We start from the raw sequence: 22813 nt of genomic DNA on the forward strand, positions 1-22813 counted from the left end.
CACACACACACACACACACACACACACACACACACACACACACACACTGTTACCAGCAGCTTATGACAGTTTCAGCGTCAAAAATCTATTTGGGGGCTTGCTTTCTCGTCTTGCTTTTTAATAAAGGAATCCCATTCCTTCCTTGTAGTACAAGGAGTTAGCACTTCCTTCTCCATCCTAGCCCGACCAGATCTTCCATCTTGGTTTTGTTCGAATAGGTAATTATATTTCGTTTGTGTGTTGGGACTTGTCCCTTTCTGTGGGGAAACCTGGTCATACTGTATCTGTGATGGTAGTTCTGTTTTGTACGTGAAAGTTTGGAACTACGGTGCTGTGTTCTCCTCCGTCCTGTTGTGTTCTGTGTCCTTGTGAAGGTGTTAGGTAAGCTGTATGGAAACTCTTATTAGAAGGGGACTAATTTTTTTTTTTTTAGGACAAAAAACCCCCAAAACCCACCAAACAAACTAAAAATGGTGTTTTGTCTTCACTATCCTGTGTCCCTTTATTTTGGTTTAAAGATCTGTGGTTTGACTTAAATTCATCAGTTTTCCTTTTAAAAGGGGGGAGCAGGGTGGGCCCAGAGGGCAGCTTTTAGTCTTGTCTTCCCTTTTTGCCCTGATCTCTTTTAAAGAAATGTCTTCTAGTAACTAGAAGTGAAATGTACTGTCCAGTCACAGTTTGCGTGGGTATGAGATTTAACTCAAAAGGCATCTTACTAAAAAAAGCAAAACCTTTCCTATAAAATCTAGTTTCTGGAAATGCTTTCTCTACGGTTCTACTACCTATTTTTTACTCATTTCTCCCTTAATATCATGTAACGTTTTGAGTGTCTTGGCCTGTTAAGAGGTTCATAAGTGTTGGTGTGCATGGGTCTTAAAATCTCATCTCAAGTGTGTGTATGATTTAAGATTTCAATGGAAAGTACAAGGTAACTAAGTAACCAGTTTCATAAGTTATCATTTTGCCAGTCTCTCAATACATAAAGATATTACTACTTAGTTAAGAATTTCATCTGGTTGATATTATAGAAGAAAGCACAATGTTTTTTGCCGTTCGGTCTTCTCTGTAAAAGTCTTCAAGTGCTTGTGGGTTAAAAATTGAATGCAGTCTTAAGTGATGGCTGCCTGGAATGGAATACATTTAAAAATGTCTTGTTTTTCCTTCATTCTTCAGCTATCAGTGGAGGGGCATGAGGTGCTGAGAAAGACAGCTAAGGTGCTCTGCTGCTTGGAGTGTGGTGGGTGGATAGAGGGCTGTTTAGGGAATAATTTATGTTCATAATAGGTATTTGCCTGCATATTTGACTGAGAGAAAAACGCAAGGCACTCTCCAACCATGAATAGCTCCCTGTCTATCTTCTCCAACCATGAGTAGCTCCCTGTTTATCTTCTGACATTTTGAAACTCAAATATATCATTTAATTGATACTGTGGGATTTTCTGTATTTATTTGAAAGTCACAGAGGATTTGGTCTGACTTTTGACCATTTAGACCAAAGGTTGAGAACAGATGAGAGACAGTTTAAAAAAAGAAAGAGAAAAGAAAAATATATAGAAATGTGTAATTTTGTAATTAGTGAACTAAGATTCATCTGTTAAAGAAATGACGATGTTTTTTTCACTTAGAGGAAAGTACTTATTTTACAACGTAACTCCATTCTGCGGTGTTGTAACATTTCATATTAAAACTTGATTTAAAATGTTTCTTTACCCTTCCTATCTCCTCAGAGTCGCAGTTCTGCACCACTTGTTCTTTAACTTATTCGTTAATTCTCTCAAAGGTATTTCTCACCACGTTCATTATAAACCATTTTGGCAAAGGTTATAGGAAGGAAGATGAAAACTGGTAGGTCAAGAGTAGGTCCTTGGAACTGCGCAAGTGCAACGACAGCTCTCTTGTGGTCCCTCCAGCCGGGGTTGGCCTCGCTGCCTGTAGTGACCCTGCAGAGATGTGTGGAGACGCAGGGCCAGGCTCCTTCCCGAGCTGCTGCCTCCCAGCTCTTCCTGACTCACACGTGGACATCATGGAACAACAGCTACTGCAAGTCACGCTTCAGATAATTGAAACGGCAGACGTGAAACCTGGGTCGCCCGCGATGTACTTGAATAATCAAAACCCCAGCGAGGGCTGACCTGTGAGATGAGAACGATTTCACCTGTGCTTCACTTCTCTACTTTTGTCTTCGACACGTGTCCAAGAAATGTCAGTTTGTTTCTCTTAATTCTTAGATTCTGATGCAATTCAGTCGGTGTAAGAGAAACTCCCTACTTGGCAATATTTTAATTCTACAGTACATTTGTGTGAATATCAGCCAGTGCTTAAAGTAGGAGGGTGAAAGGGAAAACTGAGAAAGCCCTTCTTTCAGGGGAGGGATTATCCACTTTTTAAGGAGAAAGTGGCAATTTGAAGGGGGATTTGAAAATTGGGGGAAAATTAAGCAAAGACCCACACGTAACCAGGTTCAGTAAAGGTACACATATGAACTAGCTTCATATGTGTGTAGAAAGTTGCTTTTGCAGTACGTCCTTAAGTCTACATTTTTAAAAGCAGGCAATTTTGAAATCCCACTTTTTTGTTTGTTTTTAATTAAGGCATATCATTACTTTGGATGTGGATGTGCCGTGGCATTTAGTATTTACAGCATGAGAAGGAAAGAATGGATATTAATATATTTTGGAATTCTAGTCTTCTCTTGGTCTGGATCGTATCCAGTCACCACTATGCAACGAATGATGTGCACTGGGAAAGGATGTGACGGGTTTTTAAAGATGTGTCCTGCTTATTCTTACTTTTGCAATACTCCAAGATGTCTAAACAGGAATGTCTTTTGTAAGCCTCAAGACCTATTGATTATTCTCTTACATGTTTATTTACCTGTTAGTGAGACACTTAAATATAATATGGACTCTAATTTACCAGGGATTTTGGTGGTGCCTTATGAAAAGTATAACTTGATTTCTTGTTTTTTGAGCATGTTTTGCATTTCTTTTGTTTTCTGAAAGAATGTTAGGTATAGTTATTTGCATTACATCTAAAAAATTTTTTTAAATTGTGTGTGTGCTCAGGTCCCCCCTACCCTGTCATTCACATTGGTGGCAACTCTAAGTGGTAACCAAGTAGATTTTGGTAATTGATCTGAGAGCCACTTTTAACCTGTTGCAGAACAGTTTCTAATGTGCATTTGCTCTCTATAAAATAAAGAACTGGCCTCCAATAACTTCACCAGTGGTGTGATTAGCCTGTTACATTGCTGAGAATAGTGTTTTCAGAAAGCGTGAAGTAGGAGAAGTGATTCCTGCAGATTTCACGTTTCTCTGTTTTCAGCAAGAGTCCAGCGATGGCCAACAGACATTTTCCCCACCGTTGATTTCTTAAGCGGTTTATCCCTTTGTAGCGAACCAGTGATAAAAGCAGGAAAGATGAAGAAATGCTTCATTTTTCCTTTGGCCTCCTAGTACTTAAAACTAGCTCAAACTGCACCTTACACTTAAGAGAAGTAAATGGCCCTTTTTGCTCATTGCCAAGGTTATCGGGTCATGCAGGCGAGGGACAGATCATTGCTGAAAATGTTAAGGTTCTGCCTGCAGTGAAATTGGCCTCAAACATGAAGTGTTTGATTGTGTATATATGTGTTAGGGAGGAGAATTAGTGGGAAGAAGGAGGAAGAAAAAACTGGTTATCTGAACTTGGAAAGGAATTTTCTTGCCAACAACAACAAAAAAACCATGAAATTTCGTAAGATTGACAAATTTTTTTTTTTTTTTTTTTTTTGTGGTACGCGGGCCTCTCACCGCTGTGGCCTCTCCTGCCGCTCCGGATGCGCAGGCTCAGCAGCCACGGCTCACGGGCCCAGCCGCTCTGCGGCATGTGGGATCTTCCCGGACCGGGGCACGAACCCGCGTCCCCTGCATCGGCAGGCGGACTCTCAACCACTGCGCCACCAGGGAAGCCCAATTCTTTTCTTTTTAAAAGTTGTGTGGAATCCACCCAGTTTAGACCACGTATTTCTTGGGGCCTTGGCATTGTGGTTGATACCAGTACGTTGAAGATCCAGAATCTCTTCATGGGAAGCTTAGCCTTGCATTGGGAAGTCTCAGATAACACGACGAGCGAACAATACGGAAGAACACACTCGAGGACTGTATGCTGTGACAATACAATTTGGAATTTCTTGACTCTTCTCACCTATTTGCTCTTGAAAGTGTGTTTCTGCCCTGCTTTTAGTAGGCGGAAAGATGATTTAATGTTTCCATGTGACAAAGTCCCATGAAATTTCTTTACTAGGCAAGGATTTTCTAAGCTCGTCTGTGGAGCCAGGATGTATCTTTGTTAATGCAAAATAAAGATGCCACAGACAGCCTTAAAGATGGTTTGGTGGTTCCAGTCGGTGAACCTTGTAGTAAGGAACTCTGATGAGTTGCCAGGGACATAGCGGTGAGCTCAGAATCTAATGTAGTTCAAAAACAACACCCCCTCAAAACAAACAAAAACTTCAAAAGCCCAGGTGAGGACTTCAGGGTTACATAAGAAAGAATGTTGGATTTAGGAATGAACTGATGTGGGTATTAGCTCTTTGTATGACGTTCTGTTGCTTACTTCCCTTTTTGGAATCTGTTTCCTACCATGTGTGGGTTAGTTCTTGTGGATACAAAGACATTTAAGTTACAGCCCTTCTCCTTGAAGGAGGATAAGGCAGACGTTTCTAAGGATGTTTCTTAGAAAAACTTGGATGGAATTGAGAAGGGAGGATAGTAGACAGGTTTTGGACATGTAGTCCAAATTCCCATTCCGTACTCCTGAGGAGGGAACGCGCAGGCTCTACTGAATATTCTGTTGTTAGAAAATGCAAGTCTCGGTCACTAACGTTCATATTAGAGCACACCCGTGGTCTCCACTTGGGTCTGAATTTTGCGGAGTTCATCAGGCACTTTGACGTGTGCCCCAAGACCAGTACCTTGCTGTGCTCTTCAGTAAGACGAGTGTATCAGACACGTTCCGACAGACCTAACCGTGCCCCTCCCTCCTCCTGAGTTGGTAGCTACCCGGTCTTAGTGAGAAATTCGCGCGCCCGCCCCCTGCCTGCCAAAGCATCGGCCCCTGCCCTCCTCATTCTGGGCCGCTCTCTGCTGAGGCCAGTAGGCCACCCGGGCCCTGGTGGCTTTAGTCTCCTGACTGAACCCTGCCATCCTTTCTGCTTGGCACTAAGCTTTGTGGTCGGTTGTTTCTCATTACTCTGGCCCTGCAGGAGCTCGTCCCCGGTCGGTTCCGCCATCCGATGTCGTCGCTGCTAAATACTGCCGAGTACGCGCCCTTGATGGGTAGCTCTACAAACTGACTCAAGGAGGCCGGCTCTCAGAGCAGGGCAGCAGCCCTGAAGGTCCAGCAACCCCTTCCATTCTTTTTTTTTTTTTTTTTTTTTTTGCGGTACGCGGGCCTCTCACTGCTGTGGCCTCTCCCGCTACAGAGCACAGGCTCGGGACGCGCAGGCTCAGCGGCCATGGCTCACGGGCCCAGCCGCTCTGCGGCATGTGGGATCTTCCCGGACCGGGGCACGAACCCGTGTCCCCTGCATCGGCAGGCGGACTCCCTAACCCTTCCATTCTTAAAGACACTTCAGACCTTGGTCTCTTGTCCAGTCCCCATCCCACCACCTCTCTTCCCTCAGCAGAGGCCTCCCCTGTAACACGGAGGAAACTGAAGCCAGCAGCGGGGCTCGGCATCCACATCTGTGTCAGAACAGGTGTCTGTCCTCTGGCCAACACAGACCGTAGGCAAACGGGCGAGCCGTGAGTCCCATGCCACGTCACCTCCTCAGAGACCTCGCACCCTCCCTCAGCGCATGAGCTCAGGTCTCTCCCTCTGACGTGCTCCTGACCCTGGCTCCCTCTCCTGCTCTCTTGGTCCTTCCTTTGTAGCCAAGCCCCGTTTGTCCCCACACCTCACTTTAAGATCCCTCAGTCTACGGTAACCTGGACCCTCCTTTCCACATTCCACTGAGGCTGCTCTCACGGAGGCCATAACTGACCACATGTTGCCAAGCCTAGTGGGCACTCCACTTCGTATGTGACATCTGACACTTGTCCACTCCCTTGGTGAGAGACCTCCATTGGCTTCTTGGCCACTACATTTTCCTAATTTTGCTTCTCTGCAGCTGCTCGTTCGTCTTCTTTTCTGTTTACCCTTCGAACAGTGTCCTCAGAGGCTCATCCTGTATCTCCTCCTCGGGTGCCCTCGTTCCCCGCCCCCACCAGCTAACACTTTAATTCAGCTGTTTCCCGTATCAAAATCACCTGCCCAGGCTGGCGTGCTCTGCTCTTTAATCAACTGGTAAACATTTCCACTTGTATTTGTTTTAATCACTCCCAACTCTTTGTGTCAAAACCTGAACTTACCACCTTCTCACCCCCAAACCAGTTCCTCTCTATACCCTGACCGAAAGCACAGCTAGGTGCCCAAGCCAAAATTCTGCAAGCCATCCTAAGTCCTTGCTGACCGCTCGCTTCCCGTGAGCAATGAGGTGGTCACTAAATCCTTTAGGTTCACTCCCATCTTCATCTCCGTCTCTTCCGTTCCTGTGTGATGGCATCACTTCAAGTTCTCACCACTCTCACCTGTTTTTTCGGACTAGTCTTTAGTCTGGTCGATCTCCAGTTGATCTTCCAAATTTCTACAGAATAAACCGTCTAAAGAGCTGATATGTTCAGTGCGTTGTTCTACGGAATCTGCTCGTGTTTGTCTTTCTACATGCATCTGCTTCCACACACTCTCAGCCACTGTACTTCCGATACATGGATTTTCATTTCCTAAACACGCCAGGCTTCTGTCTCATTTTTGAGGTGCGGGCTTAAATGCCACCTCTTCAGAGGCCCCTGTCCTCTCACAACAGCTTGTTCTGCTCCTTCATGGGACTTTGCAGCATGCGGCATGATTGTTTATAAATTCCGTGAGAGCAGGGGCTTTGTTCCCTTTATCTCCATACCCAACACCTAGAACAATACCCTGTGTAGAATACACATCCAATAAATAACTTGAGAGGCTGCTGGTTTGTGCCTGTGTTCCTCGCTGTACCTTCACTCTCGCTCACCCTGTACATTATTCTGTGCCTTCGTACTTTCTCTTTCTTCAAAGTTCAGCACACCCCAAACCTCTGCTGAGAAGTCTTTTCACATCACTCCTCTCCTCCTGATCTGGTTTAGATGGCCTTTCGTGGAGCTCTGATAACATTTAGATTTACAGCTTCTCCAGGTGTGGTCCCCGGATCCGTAGCATCAGCATAACCTGCGAGTTTGTTAGAAATGCAGATTCTTGGACTTTACCCCAGACCTTCCGAGTCAGAAACTCCAGGGGCGGGGCCGACAACCTGTGTTTGAACAAGCCCTCCAGGTGACTGTGGTGCCTGCTGGCATTGGAGAACCACTCAGTCACTGCATTTGTATTTCCAGGATTAGCACAATGCCTAGAACAAGATTATTGTAAAGATCTTCCTTGCAGAGAACTGAAATCCATCCTCCTGTGGCCTTCCACGGCAATCCTGACTCTAGAGAATCTGAAAACTAGTTCAACTGCCCTTGTTTGGTAGCCTTTCAGTGTTTAAGGATAGCCATTATTTCTACTTCCCGACCTTCATCCTCAGTCTTCCCGTTTAATATTCTTTCTCACGTGCTGTGACTGAGTGCCTTCAAATTCAAACTCATTGGATTTACCTGAACAAACGCCAACGTACTTCATACCCACCTTAAGCGTATATATTGAGAGCATCCTTTTAGCTTTCAAGCTACAGTTCTAAAAGTGGAGCCATATGTCTGTATAGTCACCCCAACAAGGTGGCATTGGCGATGACCATGACAAGGTTCCGTTGTAGAGTTGGGGATGGACAGTGGAAACCAAAGGTGGTCATAAGCTCTGTATATGCTCCATCTCAAAGAACCTGGCCGTGGTAACCTGCAAGTAATTTTGTAAAGTGGTTTCATATCACTGCATTGGTGGTTCTCAGCCGTGGTGGCACATTTGAATCGTCTGGAGAACTTTTAAAAACCATTCCTGCCACTCTCGCCCCAGACCAATTGAATCACAGTATCTCAGAGTAGAGCCCAAGCAAGAGTATGTTTTGGACCAGCTTTATTGAGGTATAGTACCATGAAACTGTCTTATGTACAAGTCAGGGATTTTCAGTAAATTTACAGAATTGTGTAACCGTCACTCCAGTCTAACTTTACAATGTTTCCCTCACCCCAAAAAGAAACTTCATGCCCATTCATATCACTCCCTGTTTCCACTCCCCAACCCCAGGCAGCCACGAATCTACTTACGTTTCTATAGATTTACCTTTTCTAGACCCAAGCATTAGGATTTTTTAAAAAGCTTCCAGGTGATTTTAAAAATGCAGCCAGGGTTGAGAATCGCAGCACTAAATGCATGATAAGGAATCAGTGGTTTTTTTCAGAACTGTGTGTAAGGAGGGTATTTCACACATTTTCACATTTTTGTCTCCCTCTTAGCCGGCACACGTAACCATTACTAGTATAAGATCATTAACTTGATAATGGGAGTTGATGGGCCATTCTATTATTTTCCCTTTATACCTTGTAGTATCAAATTCAAAATTGCCTCCCATGCTCTCCCCAGGCTATTTAAAAACATCTCTAGTCTGCTTTTTCCCCTTTGGTTCATGAATTAACAGCGACGGGAAGTTCTCTTAGAGCATTCTCCCTGAGATGATGATGTCTCCAAAGATGATTGCAAAGTATCTGTGTCGATCCCATGCATAAAGTTACTTTCCTTTAAGAATCCTTCACATTGGTGTTTCTTTATCAGATGTTTTGCTGTCTGACTAACTTCTCTGCCAAATATAGATTTTTTTCTTTGTAAATATGCTAATATTTCTAAAAATTGGGGGGGAAATATATTTCTTGTTTTTTAAATAAACAGTACATGCACATTTGTTTCAGAAATATTAAAAAAAAAGAAGTAAATGAAAAGTCATCCTCCACCCAAAAATGACCACATTAAGATTTAAGCAAAGTTACTTTCAGACAGCTCCCTTTGTATATTTAGGTATGCGTATCTACAGATATGTACACCTTTACATGAATGTACCGCTTTGTAACTTGCTTCCTTTACTTAATGTCAACATTTGTATATGACAATAAATATAGATTTGTATTGTTTTTAATGGCTGTATAGTTTTGCATTCAATGGAATCTTAATGATTTTTAAGAGCTATGTATATTGAGGACATTATTTCTTTGTCTTGTGTTGCAAAATTTTGACCACCTTATTAGTCTTTTAACCTTATTTATGTTTTTCTTTATAGACGTTATTAAATCTCGTGCTGTAAACTTAACCTCTTTAATTTTATAATTCCTAGTTTTCCTGACATGCTTAGAATGACTTTCTACAAGATAATAAAATACCTCCACGATTTTGCTTAGTACTTTTATAGCTTTATTGTCTACACTAAATTTTTGTTCCATCTTGAATTAATCGATGTGAGGAATGACACGTTTCTTTAGATTATTCCTCTCTTGGCTACGTTTCTCAGGTGTCTACAGCATCTGCATTCACTCTTCAAAGTTTTGGGTTTTTTTGGTTGTTTTTTTTTTTGCGGTAGGCGGGCCTCTCAACGTTGTGGCCCCTCCCATTGCGGAGCACAGGCTCCGGACGCGCAGGCTCAGCGGCCACGGCTCACGGGCCCAGCCGCTCCGCGGCCTGTGGGATCTTCCCGGGCCGGGGCTCGAACCCGTGTCCCCTGCATCGGCAGGCGGACTCTCAACCACTGCGCCACCAGGGAAGCCCCTCTTCAAAGTATTTGAGCATCTACCTAGCATGTCTCCGCGTGTGTAAATGTGGTCATCCCCAAACTTCCACCTGCTCTGTGTGTGTGTGTGTGTGTGTTTACACTCAACGTACCCACTGCGTTGGCTCTGTGTTGCTGTGTAACGATATTACCACAAACGTCTCAGCATAAAACAGCACAGTTATTACCGCACAGTTTCTGTGGGTCGGGAGTCAGGGCTGGGCTCTGACCTCTGCTTCGGGGTCTCCCGGGCTGTCGTCAAGGTGCTGTTGGATGTTGGCTGGGGAGGGATCGCTTCCAAGCCCACGTGGTTGTTATCACATTTAGCTCCTTGTGGGCTGTCGGACTGAGGGCCTCCGTGTCTCGTGGGCTGCATCCTCAGCTCCTGGGCTCATGCGCTTCCCCAACGGGGCCACTTGTTTCCTCAATGCCAGCAAGGCAGGGGGTGACCAGCAAAATAGACGTCACAATCGTGTATAACACGGTCACATACACGCGATCACATACGGCCTGTCGCCTGTGCCACATTCTCCTGGTTCGAAGTCACAGGCCCTGCCCACACTTCAGGGGAGGAGGTCCCAGAAGCCGTGAGCCCCAGGAGGCAGGGGTCCCCAGGATCTGTCTCCCTACCTCACACAGTCCCTGTGAGCCAGACGCTGCGTCAGATTCACAGTGCAGTGCCCGAGAAAGGAAGCGCAATGACGCTCACTCTGTTCACGTTAGATTGAAAAGGAAAAGTACGATGGCTTTGTTTCTCTCACGTTCATGAGAAGAAAAGCAGTAACTAACTTTCTTCACTTGGGCTGAACGTTTATACGACCGCCGCAATTTGGGATAATTATAACTGCTCTTTGGCATTCACTAGAACAAACATTTTCTCTTCTTAGAGAAACAGAAACCTCCAAATCTCATCAAGTCTGTTTCTAGTGTTCTGAGTTCCCTGATCTTACTGGTAGTTCTCTTCTGAACACACTCCAAATTGTTCATATCTCTTTTAATGTCTATGCGAAGCGTTCTTTTAATCTTGAAGTCACAATTCTGGATGAAGGAATCAGATTTCCTTGAATTTTTTAATTCATAAGACTCACAGTGTGCGTAATTAAGAGGCTTTGCAAATTTGTTTCCTCTCTGTACGTTTTTCTTTTTTTCTTCTGTAGCCTCATGCTTTTGGAGGCTGTCAGCAAAAATTGTTCTATTTTCCATTCCCGAGCTCCATTCACAGATACGGAAATGGGAGGATTCCCTCATCACAGAAATGACTCTTCTTATCTTTCCCGTTCATCCTGAGAGTTCCTGTTTTTTAGTTCCTAGGGATGGGTAAGGCAGCTTAGTAAATTGATTTCTTGGTATGTGGTAAGAAAGGATAAGGCGAGAGAGGAGACTGGAAGCAGAATTCAGTTTGAACGTATCTCATCACAGGTTTGTAAACTAATAAGTAATAATTCCTTTCCGAGGTAATAAGGTAACAAGACTGTCATCTCTGCTACTGACAGGCAGTTGCTATACATTCACTTGACTACGGCAACTTTTCCCCTCAGCAGAGAGTGGGGTCAGGGCTAGCTGTGTGTGTTTGCTTTGCATTTCTTCTCTTTTTTAATTTAATATTTATTTATGTATTTGGCTGTGCCGGGTCTTAGTTGCGGCACGTGGGATCTTCGTTGACACGTGTGAGACCTTCATTGAGGTGTGCGGGATCTTTTAGTTGCAGCATGCAGGACCTTAGTTGTGGCATGCGGGATCTAGTTCCCTGACCAGGGATCGAACCCTGTGTCCCCTGCATTGGAAGGCAGATTCTTAACCACTGGACCACCAGGGAAGTCCCCTACTGCTCTAGGTTCTATGGATATCTAACTATCTATCTGTCTATCTACCTGTCTATCTGGATCTAGATAGATCTACTAAATCATGTCTTAGTATTATATAGTCTTAAGATTTACAGGCATCCTCATATAAGTTTTTCCATGCTTCTGCTGCCAGTGGGATAGGATTGAGTAGCCAAAAAGTTTGTTTGGGTTTTCCATAAGATGGTACGGAAAAACCCAAATGAACTTGGTGGCCAACCCAGTATCTAAATTATTCCTCAAAGATGGCTAATCTTTGTGTGAAAAATGTGTCTGGGAAATATTATGTGTGAATAGCTAAGTTCTCTCTTTCTCTTTCTATGATTTTTCTGATTTATGAGTTGGCTGCCGTCGTGCAGGGGTATCGAGGCTATGGAGACAGTGAGTGGACGGGTGGGGGGAGAAGCAGGTGGTGTTCTGAGTTCACACAAAACCCCCAGCTTCCAAGGTATTTCTTTTCTAAGCTGTATTTTTCCAAAGCTGTATCTGCACTCTCTCTGGTTTGCAGAGAGGGGAGGAAAGAGGGAAAATTTGTTTTAATCTAAAGAAGAGGGATCTGATAAGGATCTGATAACTAAGGTCTAGATGAAGGGAACCCTAGATAAAAAGTAGTGTTAAAATATTTTGATGGGGGGGGGACTTCCCTGGTGGCACAGTGGTTAAGAATCCGCCTGCCAATGCAGGGGACACGGGTTTGAGCCCTGGTCCGGGAAGATCCCACATGCCGCAGAGCAACTAAGCCCGTGCACCACAACTACTGAGCCTGTGCTCTAGAGCTCGCGAGCCACAACTACTGAGCCCGCATGCTGCAACTACTGAAGCCCACTCGCCTAGAGCCCATGCTCTGCAACAAGTGAAGCCACCACAATGAGAAGTCCACGCACCACAGCGAAGAGCGGCCCCCGCTCACCAACTAGAGAAAGCCCGCGCGCAGCAACGAAGACCCAACGCAGCCAAAAACAAGAACATTTTGATGGGGTTAGAGAAGAAGGTGGAATGAAATGTGAAAAATTCTGGGCCCATGTAACAGAAATTGAGGTACAGAATGCTTTCTCTTTTCTCCTCTTTTTTCAAGTCATTCCTTTCCAAGTGACCGACAGGCAGTGCCTTGACGGTTACTAAAAGCAGCTGAGGCTCAATCCCCATCAGCCACAGGCTCTGGTCCAAAGAGCAGACTGTGAGAACAAGGTGGCAGGAGGGGCAGAGCCGAGTCCTTAGCCCGGCTCTGGGGCAGAATAAGGGGGCTGTGAAAACCAGAGTGGAGAGCCCACAGGGTGAAACTCCTTCCAGCAGGCCTGCCCCAGGGAGACAGAAAGGAAACCCACAGCTGTCATGGGGGAAGCATCCCATGGGTACCAAGGAAGGGTGGGAAAAGAATGAGTAGTGAATGACCCACGTTCAAATGGTACAAGGGGAATTCTCACTCTGTTGCCTCGTTAAAGTACCAGCGTCGCTCACAGAGCAGGAAGCCAGCACGATTCTTCTTGAATTCATGTGTTAAAAATGCCCTCAGCCTGAAATTACTACACAAGATGGTGTTTTCGTGAACTCGGGAAGCTGCGTGCAGGGCTAGATCTAGGTTTTCTAGGACCTGAAGTTTAGTCAATTGTGGAGGCCCTCCTTATGCAAAATGGTGCATAATTAAGAATTCAAAATTAGCCACGGGATTGGAAGGCACCCTATGCAAGGGAGGGGCCGTGAAGCTCAAGCTTTATTAACTTTACTAACTTCCATTAACGGCATATCTGCCTCTGCTGGGTGAAGCAGGAGGGTCTGCGCGAGACCTGAGCTCAAATCCTAACTGTGTATCTTAGTAGGTTTGGAATCTTGGGCAATTTGGTTCTCCTTTCGGAAGTTCGGTTTCTTACCTATAAATCAGGGATGACGCCAGTCCTCCTGGGTTGTCAATAAAGACTAAGGAAAAAGTATGTTGAAGTGCCCAGCAGTGACCATCACTGCAATATGGATGGCTTTCTATGGTGCGGCGTTTCGGTGGGTATAGCTGTTGATGAAGAGGTGGATGCCAATTACTGTAGTCATTATCTACGGCGCTAATTCTTGGAGACTGAGAAAAATATCTTGAGTTCATTCAAATGTTCCAAGTACCTGCTGAGTGGCCTGAGTGCTCTGAGACTTTTCTGTGTCCGGGAGGGCGCAGTGTACTGTCTTACAGAAGCTCATTCTAGTGGTGCTAGGTCTGGACTTTACTCCCTGCTCCTCAAAACTGGGCCGGTGATAACTGTTGGAATGACTGGAGTTACTGGGAGACAGACTTTGGGCAGGTCAGGGAGACGCGGAATGAGCAGACCGTCTCTTTTCTATCACAGCCTGAGCTCAGCTGTGGAAGATTCAGAGCTGAAGGGAAACCAAGAGATGACCCAGTCTCACTCTCTTATCCCACGTGTGAAAAACGGGGGGCCTGAAGGGTGGAGTGGATGGCCCAAGGTTGTCAGATCCAGGACTGAATGGTGGCTTCTGCCTCTAGGATATCCACTGTTTTCATCACACCGAAATGTGCTCTTGCCTCATTTTCCATTTATGCCCTTTATTTCTGCCTTTCCCCCCACATTGGTCGCCTTGCAGAGCTCACTGCCCTGTTCCAATAGTCACTTCTTCAGGCTTCTGCCTGGTAGTCCGCTGGTGTGTACAGAGGGTTCCTCAATTGCTGAAATCGTCATCGCTGGAAACCAAGAACTGAGTCAGCAACTCAGAGCCACCGCTGGAGCGAACACAGCCCAGCGCGTCAGCGGGACACGGCTTGGGGGAGTCAGGAGGACGTCCTGGATGCTGCAGCCTGACGGGGATGTTTAGCGCCTGGAGAGCGTCCAGAGAAGAGAGAAGGGAACAGTGGGTGGGGTAAGAAATAAGGCCTCTTAGGAAAGATGAAAGGGTTTGTGATTATTTATCTTGGAGAGGAAAAAGCTGAGAATGGGTTTCAAAAAGAGTTTGAAATATAAGACCAGCTGTAGTACATCTTCCCTGAGGACAGAATGAGAAATAGGGAACAGCAGTCAGAGGATTTAGGCTACAGAGATTTCTGACTTTAGTTCCAACTCCACGCCCAGTGGAGTCAACCAAGGAGCCTTGAAAAACCTCAGTGTCCAAGCTACACCTCAGGCTCTGGCTCCCAATCTTAAGGGTTGGGAGCCAGGCAGCGGTCACTTTTTCATGCTTCGCCGGTGATTACAGCGGGCAGCCACGGCTGCGAACATAGGCTAAGGGTGACGGTAAAACTCCTAACTGCTAAGGATCATGTGATTTGGGAGGGGGACATGGAGTGGGGTGTGTGATCTGACCTTCCTCCTTGCAAATGACGTCAGCGGATAATAGACTCTTAGCTCTGTGGGTGTTTAGGACAGCGTCTGAGAGCCAGGTTTCGACGTGGGAACTTCTTTAGTTGCAGTAGCTCCAACCCTGGTTGTGCATTAACAGCACCTCGTGGGGCTCGGAAAGTACGAGGGATCTGGACCCCAACCTGGAGATACTGGCTCAAAAGCTCTTAGGCTGGGCCCAGGCTATAAATTATACATAAGTTATGGACAATATGTATATGTAGCCAGCTAGCTAGACAGCTGTGTATAGGTAGTTACACTCAGCTCTCTATAAATTCTACAGCTCTACAGTGATTTTGCTGCAGTCCGTGCTGGGAATCACTTTCCAGGGAAGGATCATGTGCTCCTGGGTTAGCTGTCCCTTCCGTCGGCAGGCGCTCTGTGAAAGGCACTGCACGTGTGATAGCATGAGCTGCATGATGCCTGGGGAGAAGTGCATGCTCACCCCCGCCTCCCCCTTCCTCAGTTTTCACATGCATATCCCACCCCGGGGTGGGAGCCTGACATGGATCAGTCAGCAGGTGTGTGTCCAGCACCATGGTGTTCCTTGGAATAGAGAAAACTAAGCTTTCTCCCTTAAGGAGTCCACAAACTCCCACAATGGAACCAGTTAGAGAGCAACACAGGAAGGACTAAGGGCTGAATTAAATGCACAGAAGGTTGGCTGAGAGGGAGGGCAGCTGAGAGCTGCGTGGAGGGTGTGGGGTGTGAGCTGGGTCTTGAAGCGCCAGGAGGGGGTTGGAGGAGGGAGGCCCATGAGACAGGAGCAAACGGGGTACGTCGAGGAAAAGAGTTTTACTAGAGGGGGAACTGGGGTAGGTGGGACCAGATTACCACGTGCGTGGCCATCAGCCATGACGTAAGGACCCTTAACAAAGCAGGTGACCCCTGGAGCAGGTGGGATGCTAGTGAAAAGGGGCGTCAGCAACGCCAAGGAGGCTGTCCTGTTACCGTCCTTCCCTCCTAGTTGATACAAGGCCACTAAAACCATGCTCCACCAGACTACCCATCAGTGCTCTGCCATTTCCGATCCCGAAAAGCTTACATTTTAATCTTGTGGAAGAATCAACAGGAAAATGGCCCAGTGACGTCCATCTACTCTAAAAAAATTTTTTTAATGGAGGGTGTAGCAGTGTTACCGATCAGCGCGCGTTCTTGGCCTTCCCCAGTCAATAGAAATTGATAAGAGGCCAGACAAGCAATTCAGGCAAGGCTTTACTGGGGCCCCTGCTGCGGTAGTGAGAGTGAGGACAACAGGTTCCCTTGCTCACTCCCTGGGGGGTGTAGGGGCGAGGCGAGCTGGTTCCTTATATGGGGTGAGGGTAGGGGTGTGTCCAGGGGTCGGGCTGGACGGGGCGGCTTGGCTGTTTTGCCCACCCCTTTCTGGTGTTGAGAGCAGGGGGCATGCCCAGTACCCGGCTTTTGCTCCCGGCCCTTCAGAAGTGGCAGTTGGGTTTTTTTGGTCTTTTTGTATCGTGTTGTCCATAATTTGCCCCAGCTCTGCAGGCACGCAGGTATTTTTAGTCCCTCATAGTTTCTTTGTTGCTGGAGGAGACTCTGTCCAGGTGCAAGCACCGCAGCAGAGGGTCCCAGGTGCCAGGTCCCAGCCTGTCTCAGCAGCAGGCAATAATAAGAGTGAAGAAGGATGACACTGGGCTTAGTCTGAAGGCTGGAGGATACAGGAAGAGAGAAGAGAAGGCCTGTGGCCAAGGCCTTGAGCAGAAACGTGGGATCCCCCTCCCCCGCGAGTCACCACCTCCCACCCGCTCAGCTCAGCCCTCTAAGTGCATGGCCACTGTGGCTGAGGGAAGAAAAGGGGCCCCTGACAGCTGGAGATGGGTCGGGCCCTGCCAGCCAGGCCTTGGTGCTGCCAGAAGCCGGGCCTGGTTCCACGTCAGCACCAGAGAAGGCCACGTGGTTGTGGTGGATCAAGAAAAAAAGAAGCCCAGTCAGTGATCAAAGATGGAACAAAGACAGAAACGTGAACGTGGTGCAAACCCCCAAAATGAGCCGGCACCCCATGCTGGCTCACGTGGGTGACTGCTGCTTCCTTACCGACTCCAGGTTTTAGCTTCACTTCATTCCTCCTGCTTTTTAGACAAGATTCATTAAGAAATCCAATCATAAAATATCCCTGCTTCCAGGGACTTCCCTGGAGGTCCGGTGGTAAAGAATCCGTCTTCCAACGCAGGGGCCGTGGGTTCGATCCCTGGCTGGGGAGCTAAGATCCCACATGCCCCGCGGTGCGGCTTCCAGATAGCGTGCAAGTCCAGAGCCGTGCTCTGCTCCCTGATCCCTCCTCACAGCCACCTGACACACTGATCTCACAATAGAGCCTTCCTTGACGGCCCCTCACGGACACACGTGGTGGGCATCCTCCCTTCAGCTGTGACTAGTAAACCACAGGTGTGTTCCTGGTGGGCCTCGGCTGGAGGTTGCTGACACGGCACGTTTGAAGGGGCCCTGTGGTTTTTTTGTTCAGGGAAACCAGGACGGAGACAGCTCTGTGGTCATGGCCCCCTTTGCCTCCCCTCTCTGGACTGAGAAGAGTCGTCAGCAGGGAGAGACGAGAGACACCCATCAGCTAAGTGATCAGGCATCAACATATGTCTTGCTCGTCGCAAACTCCCGCAGTGGTGTTTAAAAACGTTTAGGATAAAAGACCCCCAACTATTGATGTTTTCAAGCATGAATCGTAACATGCTGTCACCTGGCCCTAATCCCTCGCCAGAGCTCTGGGCTTGTAGACCGCATTTACCCTGATGGCCAACGGTTCATCAGCCACAAGCTTCCTGCCGGGATTAGTGACATAAACGTTGCAAACTCTCCTCTCTCTGTGCTCTGAGAATCAGGCAAGAAGTCAAGGTAACAGGATTAGAAGAAACTGGATGCGATTGGAAAAGGACTACAATTAATTTTCTGGAGTTAAAGAGAAAAGGTATGATTTCCTTCCCTCGATAGGAGTGCGGAGTGGTGGGGGAAGATTGCAGAACACATTGGGATTGCAACGAGTCTTCTCATTAGATTTTAAGAATATTCTTCAGATCTGATGAAGTTTTCAGTGAAAACAACATTTTTCTTGTCATTTCATTATTCACTTCTATCCTAAGAAAGTATGTTTCATCCCAGGGGGCAGCCATAGGCCAAACAAACACTGCCGGAGCTGTTCTTCTTAACCTTTATTCTTGTCTTTCTCCCCCTGGGGTTAAAGTGTAGCGTGGAGCATGGTAGGTAGAAGTAATGGACTTCAGAATCCTACAAGCCTGAGTGCAAATTCTGGCTCTACCGTTTTCTAAGTTGTGTGACCCTCAGCAAGTCATTTAATTCTCTCTAAGCCTATGTTTTCTCATCTTTAAGATGGCCATAATGGCAATCCCCGTTTCACAGGCTTGTTCTGAGGATAAGATGGGATGGTGCGTGGATACGTAGCACTGGGCACAGCGCCTGGCACCTCGGAGGTGCTCAGGAGACATTAGTCATGGTGACGATTGATGTTATTAACGTTCGGTGTCATGAGTTTTATTTAAGACTTGGGCTTATAGACTTTAGGCTAATTGTCCTATCTGGAATCAAACACAGCACAAGCGAACACATCACGGTAACAGCCATGGTTCCCGAGCGTGACATCAAAGCTTTTCACAGCAGAGGCAAGGACTTGGCACGACAACAGTCAGGACCACATCATCTTTTTAAAAAAGTTTTCTTTTCAGTTAATTCCGGACTTACAGAAACGTTGCAAAAATAGTACAGAGAGTTTCCATACACCCACCACCCATCTTCCCCTCGTGTTAACAAATCACGTAACTATTGCGTCGTTTGTCAGGATATTACCACCGGTAGAGTACGATTCAACTAAACTTAAGACCTCTTTACGTCGACATGCCTCTCTGTTCTGGCATCCCATCCAGGACTCCACCCAGGACCCACGCTGCACTCAGCTGTAATTTCCCCTTAGTCCCCTGTCCTGAAGAGTTAGTGGTCAGTTATTTTGCCCAATGTCCCTCACTTTGGGTTTGTCTTATGTTTTCTCATGAGTGAAGTACTTTTTTGGCAAGAATACCACAGAAACGTTGTGTCCTTCTTAGTAATTGCCTCACACGGCTCAGGATGTGGATACGGATGTCTTGTTACCTCGGTCACTCAGTTCAGGTGGCTTCTGCCACCTCTACTGCGTTCTGCTTTCTCTACTGTGAAGTTCCTGTCTTTCCTTGTAGTTAATAAATATCTTGGGGGAAATACTTTGGAACTGTGTAAACTCTGTCCCTCTCAAACTTTTACCCACTGATTTTAGCATTCGTTGGTGGATCTTGTCTACAACAGTTATCATGGTGATATTTGTCTAGGGCTGATTTTCAATTTCTCTCTTTCCTTCTGCATTTATTAGTTGGAATTCCACTGTACGGAAGGGCTGGCCTTCCTCCCCCATTTATTTATTTAATGGATTATTTAGTTACGTTAGTGTGAACTCGTGAATGTATTTTATTCTTTGGGGTTATAATTCAGGACCATCGTCATTCACTTTTTTGCTCAAACTGTTCCAGTTTTAGCAAACCATGATTTGTTGTTTAGTTCATTCCACTTGCTCCTTTCTTCCTTTTTGGTGTGATCTTTGAAAAGAGATTAAAAAGGTCAACAGGGATCAGAAAGGTCCCTCACCCCTGTGGTTAAACGAAACTATGCCCATTAATTTACAGGATCTCCCGAGGAGAGGACCGCCCCCACAGGCCACTCCCTTGGCCAACCCATTCCAATGTTGAAACCAATGCTGCTCGGAAATATCCTTTCTGAAACGAATCAAGTTCCTTTGAAAATTTATTTGCTCTTGTTTCACTCCTAGGAGAGACCAAAAAAATTGTTGGGAGACTAGATCATGGCACGTTGGCATCTAAAAAACCCAGGGTCGGGCTTCCCTGGTGGCGCAGTGGTTGAGAGTCCGCCTGCCGATGCAGGGGACGCGGGTTCGTGCCCCGGTCCAGGAAGATCCCACATGCCGCGGAGCGGCTGGGCCCGTGAGCCATGGCCGCTGAGCCTGCGCGTCCGGAGCCTGTGCTCCGCAGCGGGAGAGGCCACAACAGCGAGAGGCCCGCGTACCGCAAAAAAAAACCCAAACAAACAAACAAAAACAAGAACAAAAACAACCCAGGGTCAATTTGATAGAAACCAAGGCCTCCTAGTCTGCTTCTCCAGGGTCCGCCTTGTTTCGTAGTTACTGCTCTGGGAGGACAGACTCCAGTCACCCTCACTAACGATCTCAAGTGCGTCTTGAAACTTAGCAGCCTCTTGAGAAGGGAGCCTTGAACGCTAATTCTAGCACTGTTTCCAGTTCCCGGACCCTGCACCCAGGAGACCCAAAGATGCTAGTGACCCGAGGGAGACAAGGCTTGTCCTGCCAGACTTGTGCTCGACCCCAGACAGAGTTGTGAGGAGCTGTCGTGCGTGCTCATCTATCAGGGTTCTCACACTTCTTTAAACTTAGTCAGCCTAGGCAGGGCAAAAGACCTACCGCATAGCTCCTGCTTTATAGAGAAAAAGAAATTGGAGAGGAATAAAGCTTTGGAGAGGAACGAAGTAGCAATCAACATGGTAACATGACAGCAGTTATGCAAAAATAATAGGATCAACAAGAAAAACCAGACATTGCCTAGTACAGGAGCAGCAACTCAGAACTGACTCAGACTTACCCCACTGATCCTGGACACTGGGATCCCAGAGGCTCCCCTGCATCAGGACACAGGAGGGCTGTGAAGCATCGCCAACAGCTGCGCGGCATCCGGCTTCTCAGAAGACCTCGGTAAACCTCAGTTATCCGGTAGTTTTAGATTACAAATGCCAGGTCATTAGTAAGTACGGCTCGCTGATAAGTAAGGATGGAAGTTAATTGCTTTTGAAGATGGGCTTTTTTGCATGAGTTTGCAGCCTCTCTCAGGAAACCCTTGTTGTCTATTGCTTTACACACTTAAATTAGACGGATGGATGGTGGTGGGGAGAGGGAAGGGGCGGCAGGAATGTTAAGAATAATCATGTCCACGAGGCTCCTTGGGTGTTTTCAGGATGTGCTTCTGCGCCCTAGATGGGGGATGGGGGATGAGAGGGATAGAAACTGCCTTAGAGTCTCTGATTTACCCTCCTCCCTGGCACATCTGTACGATCCCACTCAGTCACCCCTCATACCCCCTGACTCATTCCTTCTGTCTGGCAGGAGCCGGCTTTGCTCAGGGGTCTCTCAATCCCGTCCCCTTCAGGAAACTTCCTCGCTCACCGTGAATACTTTCTTAAGGGTAAATCAGGGCTTGCTGTGTGTTAGGCCCTTTACTCAGATCTCCTGAAACCTCCCACAACTTTGCAAGGTAAGGAATATTCTCCTCCTTCTTTTTTTTTTAATTTTTATTTTTTATTGAAGTATAGTTGATTTACAATATTTCAGGTATACAGCAAAGCAGTTTGGCTGTACATACACATATGTGTCTATTCTTTTTCAGATTCTTTTCCATTATAGGTTATTACAAGACATTGAGGGACTTCTCTTGTGGTGCAGTGGTTAAGACTCCATGATCCCAATGCAGGGGTCCTGGGTTTGATCCCTGGTCAGGGAACTAGATCCCACATGCATGCCGCAACTAAGAGTTCGCATGCCATAACTAAGGAGCCCATGTGCCGCAACTAAGACCCGGCGCAACCAAATTAATTAATTAATTAATTAAAATTTTTAAAAAGAACACTTAAAAAAAAAAGATATTGAGTATAGTTCCCTGTGCTATACAGTAGGTCCTTGTTGGTTATCTATTTTATATATAGTAGTGTGTATATGTTGATCCCAAACTCCTAATTTATCCCTCCCTCTCCCCTTTCCCCTTTGGTAACTGTAAGTTTGTTCTCTGTGTCTGTGAGTCTGTTTCTGTTTTGTAGGTAAGTTCATTTGTATCATATTTTATATTTAGGATATAAGTGATATCCTATGGTACTTGTCTCTCTCTGTCTGACTTACTTCACTTAGTATGATCACCTCCAGGTCCATTCGCTTCTCCTCTTTCTGTAGGTGAGAAAATAGGACTCTTGAAGTTGGACACCTTGTTCACGGCCTCAGCCTGGGAAGGGATAGGAGCAGGACCCAGACCCTGGACCACTGGGCCTTGGAGCCCGAGCAGCCTCCACGCACTCTGCACGTCTGCCCTGGTGAGGCTGGGGCTACGATGACTCCACCCTCTGCTGTCCTCTTCCCCATCTGTCAGCTCTTGTGCCCTGATGGGGGTAGGACTTTGCTTTGCTGTGAACCTTGGCACTTCCTTTTCTGTGTTGGTGGAGACAATTATTTAAAAAATCAATTCTAGCACATTATTTAAAAATTCAAACAATACTAAAGCTTAAAAAGCTTTACTTCCTCTCCTGACCCCAACCCCACTCTCCAAATGTAGCCAGCCACTAATAACCGTTCGGCGAACACTTCTTCAGACTTTTCTATATGCAGGTAAGTGCAAGCGCGCTTGTGCACGTGTGTGCACATGTGCGTGTGTGTGTGTGTGTGTGTGTGTCTGAGTGTCTGTGCAGAGCGGAGCGGAGCGGAGGGGAGGGGGGGGAGCAGGGGACGGAGGGCGGAATGTGGGCGGGGTCAAGTTTAGAATTACAAGTGCCCGAGGAGTGGGAACCACACTTTAAATAGACAGCACCTCCCTTTCTCCCTGGACAGTTCTTCTCCCCTCTGACAGGACCTCTGGTAGCAGCTACGCTAAGGTTGGTGCTGTTTTCTTCTCTTTTTCTCCTGCTTCTGGGTCTCAGACTGTAGGTGGGTAGGATTCACGGGACCTACAGTCAAAGGGTTTTGGGATCCTCTCCTGGAAACTATGACA

At 46.6% G+C, this 22813-nt stretch overlaps 2 protein-coding genes across 3 annotated transcripts in view; both read left to right on the forward strand.

Moving 5' to 3' along the window:
- The window catches only part of KDM5A (lysine demethylase 5A), a 98095-nt gene extending 75953 nt beyond the window's left edge, over nucleotides 1-22142 (forward strand). Inside the window, exon 28 of the mRNA XM_029205267.1 lies at nucleotides 22006-22142. Coding sequence (XP_029061100.1) covers nucleotides 22006-22017 — 12 coding nt within the window. The 3' untranslated portion in view covers nucleotides 22018-22142. The remainder of the gene's footprint in view (nucleotides 1-22005) is intronic.
- Nucleotides 22143-22648: 506 nt separating this feature from the next.
- Nucleotides 22649-22813, forward strand: part of SLC6A13 (solute carrier family 6 member 13) — a 32945-nt gene continuing 32780 nt past the window's right edge. Inside the window, exon 1 of one of the 2 annotated variants that reach the window (XM_029205269.1) lies at nucleotides 22649-22697. The gene's annotated coding sequence lies outside the window, so the exon portion shown is untranslated. The remainder of the gene's footprint in view (nucleotides 22698-22813) is intronic. The other variant, XM_029205268.1, reaches the window with a different exon arrangement.

Source organism: Monodon monoceros, unplaced genomic scaffold (assembly GCF_005190385.1).
Source record: "Monodon monoceros isolate NGI ecotype Baffin Bay Population unplaced genomic scaffold, NGI_Narwhal_1 Super_Scaffold_6, whole genome shotgun sequence".
Lineage (NCBI taxonomy): Eukaryota > Metazoa > Chordata > Mammalia > Artiodactyla > Monodontidae > Monodon > Monodon monoceros.